This window comes from Macadamia integrifolia, chromosome 14 (assembly GCF_013358625.1).
Source record: "Macadamia integrifolia cultivar HAES 741 chromosome 14, SCU_Mint_v3, whole genome shotgun sequence".
NCBI lineage: Eukaryota > Viridiplantae > Streptophyta > Magnoliopsida > Proteales > Proteaceae > Macadamia > Macadamia integrifolia.
The window spans coordinates 24,011,801-24,016,816 of record NC_056570.1 but is presented as its reverse complement, the minus strand read 5'-3'; the positions used below and the strand labels follow the sequence as shown (position 1 = coordinate 24,016,816).

The window sequence follows — 5,016 nt, the reverse complement described above, 5'->3', positions numbered from 1 at the left end:
CACCTAGGAGATAACTTAACAAAGCATGAAAATTATGATGCAGATCAGACGGTGGATAATCATCTATCATGTTGAATTCTTACATAACCCTAATCTTTGAGATGGAGTGGAAAATTTACCAAAATTGCTTGCAAATCATATACATGATCCAAGTCTCCAGTAGATATTCACTCAATTAATTATCTGTTTCCAAACGGAGCCTAAGGGACAAGGGACAACCCCAAAAATAGCCAAGGAAAAGGGGGTTTCTCTTCTCTTCGCCGTCTCTCTCTCTCTTTCCTCCCTGAGGCTTCCCCTTTCTTATCATTCCCCTGTCGATGCACCGTTCGACCAGGAGGAGCTCCCCTTCTCAGCTGCTGCAGGGCGAAAGGGAGGAGCCCTTTATTAAATGCGCTTTTGCTTCTTACCCATCATCGTTTCTTCTCATTTCATGTCTCCTATCGATCTCCCTCTCTCTTATCCTCTCGTCGGAACTAGGTTATCAACCCTAGTTGTTTATAGTTCTTCTCCAAGACGGCTCTTTTCTGTGTTCAATCACCACAAAACCGGATTGGGTTCGAAGTTTTTGCATTCATTGCTTCCTTTCTCCAAAAAAGATGACTGATAAGGTATTTTATCACATTCCCCTCATCATCCTTTTTCGCTTTCTTCAATTATAATTTTGTTTTCCTGCTTTTCGCCTTTTGGGTTTTTGTTTTTTGGATAAAATTTGGAAGCTTTGATGTCCTTCAACTCAAGGGTTCTTTTTGTAACTCTACTTTGTGTGATTGGTGTTGACTGTTTGGGGATTTGATTTCAGTAAAGTGATTAAGATTGATTCTGTCACGGTTCTTAGTCTGAATGCTGGTTGGAAATCAATCTGAATAAAATTAACATATTCGGTTCTCTGTTGGGAATTTCTTAAGTTGATCTTATTGGGTCATTGAAGTTTGGAGTGATTAAATTGTCAACGAGCACAGGCCAGGATGAAAATTAATCCTAGAAACAATATGATTTTGCAAAAGGGGGTGTTCGTAACAACCATATGGGTAAGCTGACATGAAGAAGAAATCAAGATGGGCCGTCTCTGGCTCTTTGAGCCATCGTTTTAATAATAGGTTAGGTCCTTTATGTAACTTGTGCTGTTCGTGTGGTGAGCAGAATTTTATAATTAGATACTGAGTGGTTAAAACAGGTGGATTTTAAATGACTTCACTTGGCTTTCTAGAGTGTTCAGGTGCATGGTTAAATGTCGCTAAGCTAGTTCATCACTTGATATCCTACTATGACCACATGACTACATTTTGTGACTAAGTGGGCATACATTTGGAAGATTGGTTTTGAACAGAAGTTAAAAACAAATTAGTTATCTGGTTCGACTTCCATTTGCATCCTAATTCAATAAGCAGTTGAGGCTCTATTTTGTTTAGCATTTTAGTTGATTTGATGGATATTTTGATTTATATACTTTATTTCCTAATAATTTCAATTTTTTGGGTTGATTTATGGTCTATTCTGATTTTTGAACTCCAGTGTGATCATTGATTTATTGAGGGTGCTGTATTTTGAAGTATAATGTGGGAGCTATTCTTACCCCTTAAGTTTTCATGTAATGTGCTCAGTGCACAGTAGCAAATGCAGAAATTAAGTGTTGGGTGTTCAGAGGAAGGCATGTAGATTCAGTTAGTAGTTTAGGGATGAAATAATGAACTTTTGAAGGCAGGATTGATTCTAATTAAAGCTTGAACATTTCAAAGACAGATTGGATTATAACTATTGTTTAGATGTCCTGTGTTGGTGGAAGGGGACTCTCAATTGATGATTAGATGGATGCGTTCTATCTGGTGGGCAACCATAGTTCTACCTCTCTGGCTCTCTCACATTGTCAGGTCCCAAGTGTTTATGTTCCCTTGGGTGCTTCTTATTCTCTTGGAGGTAAAGATCTGGTAATTCAGTGGCAGACCAATCGGCTAGGGAGGGTATTAATAAAGATATTCTGTACTTGGTTCACCTTCCTATTACTTACTTAGTGGGGTGTGTATGCTTTGGCATGTTGTGTTAACTATGAGAAGAAAAGACATCCTTTCTTTTCCTTCCATATGTATACATAAAAAATGCTGTACTTTTACAGATTGTTGTGGGAATCTGTCTTAGTGGTCTAAACTGGTAAACTGATGCAGAGCAACCCAGTGCACAAGGCTTCCAATACTGCAGGGTCTGGGAGGGGCAAATATATGCAGCCTTATCCCCTGTTTCGCAGGATAGGCTGTTTCCAAGTTTCGTACTTATGGCCCACATGTTGCAATGGCGCAACTTAACCTTTGTGCCACAGGCTCGCCCAAAATGGTAAACTGATGCATGTAGGTAAAACTGTAAAAGGGACATTTTTGCATGGAATGAAGTTTTCTCTTACAGTGACAGTGTGCTTGAAATTGAATTTATCTTTTTTGAAAAATATATGTAAGAGATTTCGTATTTGACGTGACTGCCAGGTCCAGCCAGGAGAATTAGTATTTTTTCAGCTCTGTGGCTTCAAGTCCTTGTTTCTTTTGGCCTCAAACTTTAGCTTCTGTGTAATGGTGAGAGAGAGCAACACTTATTTTGTCCTTATCAAGGGATGGTCTACATTGCACCGGGAAAGGAGAAGAAACAGAAGCTTTCCCTGCAAAAAGCAAAGTAGAATGTAACACCCTTTTTTTTTTTTATGTGAGGTGGGGGTGGGGGGTTAAGTTGTAGAAGGTAGAACACTTAACATCAGATCTTAAGAGTTTTAGATGCCTAGGGAGTGTGGTATACAATGAAGTATATAACACATCTAAGCTTGTTGTGATGGTCTCAGATTTATAAAGATCGTTTCTATGGGAATGATTGTATCTGACGTGTTATTCAGCTGACTGTAAAATGTTTTACTTCTTTTGGTGCTATTTTTGCTGGTGCAATTGCCATAGAGGCATAAATTTAGAAAATTTAGTGATTGTTACTCACAATCTCTTGAGGCACCATTGGCTGAGGCAATCAAATCATTGAACTTATCTTATTATACTCTTTAATGTTTCACTGAACTCTGTTTATGGCTCACAACACCTTTTGCATAGTTCATGTTTTAACTGTTTTGTCCTTTAAACAGGTACTGATATTTGGTTCGTTCACTGAAGATGAGGTCCGATCATTCCAAAGGCAATCCTCGGTGAAGACTGTACAGCCTTTGGACAATAAGGGCCTGCAATTTGGTTCTTTGGATTTTGAAACTGTAAAATCCTTAGGTGGTTTGAATGATAGACCTAGAGAGACTGATTCTTCAAAGAGGTCAACAAATTCCCAGCCATCAAAGCCTATTACAAAGGACGATTCAATCAAGATTCTGAAGACAACAAATACTGCTTCTCAAAGTGTTTTAGGGAGTGTAAAAGAAAATGGAACTGCCCAAAGTTTGTCCAATAGCTTTCCCACAAGTAACGGGGTAAAAGAGCTCGAAAGAACTAATGTAGACTTATTATGTGTATGTCAAGATGAATGCTTTCCTCCAAAGCAATCAAGCGGCTCAAAAGTTTATGGTCCTGATAGTGGAAAGTCAAAAGTTGTGAACTTGCCTGCTGTATCAAACTCTACTCTGAATGAAACAGTTGTTGATACATCTTCAATTGTGGCTTCAAAAGAGGTTGTCAAGAAGGCAATTAATGGAACAGCTGTAGATGTTAGAAATTTATTGCCCCGAGGTTTGATCAATTCAGGGAATCTATGCTTTCTCAATGCAACACTACAGGCTCTTCTATCCTGTTCGCCTTTCGTTTGGCTTTTGCAGGAATTAAGAAATCGTGATATTCCTAAGGTTCTTGTCTTATATAATTTATATAACTTCTGTTATTTGTTGTCTGTATACTTGTTAATCTATATGACTAAAAATGTATGATTCTTTGTTATTGTGCAAAACGAATTTTTTTGGTTTAACATTTTTAGGGTTCTCACTATGAACTTTTGTTCCCGTTTAGAATGGCTTCCCAACATTGCATGCATTTGTTGAGTTCATCTCTGACTTTGACATGCCCTCTGATTCAAGCTTGAAGAAGAAGGATATGGTTGTTCTCGAGACTGGACGACCTTTCAGTCCTATGATGTTCGAACCCATTCTTAAAAATTTTACGCCAGATGTGCCAAATAGTATATCAGGAAGGCCAAGGTTTGTTCTTTTTCCTTATTTTTTTGAATCATTGCTAAGTAATTCTGATAAGTCACTGTTGCAGAGTTTCTTGTTCATAAGTTGTCCTTTCCTACCATTTATAATTTTCTTGGTCTCAGAAACTTCATGTATCTTGGATCCCTATTAGATGGGATAAGTTTCTCCATTTTTTTCAATTAATTTGTTATTGAAATCCTAAACTCATAAAAGAAGTGAAAGGCTGATTTTAGATCTTCGTGTTGGGAAGGACCTATCTGTTTTTTGTTTGCCTTTTAAATCTGTTGCTGTCGAAGATGTAGATACGCTTTATTTTTAAAATACTTGAGAAAACAGGTTCATTGGTTAACTGAGTGGGTATTCACATTAGCTTAAAGAGAAGTGAAAGAGATCTAGCACGCCTATTTGGCAAAACACACTCAAAATGTTGAACGGAGGATCATAAACTATCTAATATATTGTGATTGGTTTGTGCCAGAATTACTTATCCTTATTTTATATATATCATATATATCTTTGTTGTACTTTGGGTATAATTGAAGTTCTCAGTATCCTTTTGTACCTTCAGACAAGAAGATGCTCAAGAGTTTCTAAGTTTTGTCATGGATCAAATGCATGATGAGTTACTCAAGCTTGAAGGTGTTTCAAACATAAATGGTGGTAAATCATCACTGGTTTCAGTTTCAGAAGATGATGATTGGGAGACTGTTGGACCAAAGAACAAATCTGCAGTTACAAGAACACAAAGCTTCATGCCATCTGAACTGAGTGCAGTTTTTGGGGGACAGTTGAGAAGTGTTGTGAAAGCAAGAGGTAGGCCTATTAATCTTTCTTTCTTTCTTTCTTTCTTTTCTTTTTTTTTT

The 5,016-nt window shown here is 37.5% G+C and overlaps 1 protein-coding gene across 1 annotated transcript in view; it reads left to right on the top strand.

Moving 5' to 3' along the window:
- The first annotated feature begins 203 nt into the window (after positions 1-203).
- LOC122061952 (ubiquitin carboxyl-terminal hydrolase 24-like) overlaps positions 204-5,016 on the top strand; it is an 8,222-nt gene continuing 3,409 nt past the window's right edge. The window contains exons 1-4 of the mRNA XM_042625546.1: positions 204-608; positions 3,107-3,808; positions 3,969-4,156; positions 4,722-4,966. Of these exons, the coding sequence (XP_042481480.1) occupies positions 597-608; positions 3,107-3,808; positions 3,969-4,156; positions 4,722-4,966 (1,147 nt within the window). The 5' untranslated portion in view covers positions 204-596. The remainder of the gene's footprint in view (positions 609-3,106; positions 3,809-3,968; positions 4,157-4,721; positions 4,967-5,016) is intronic.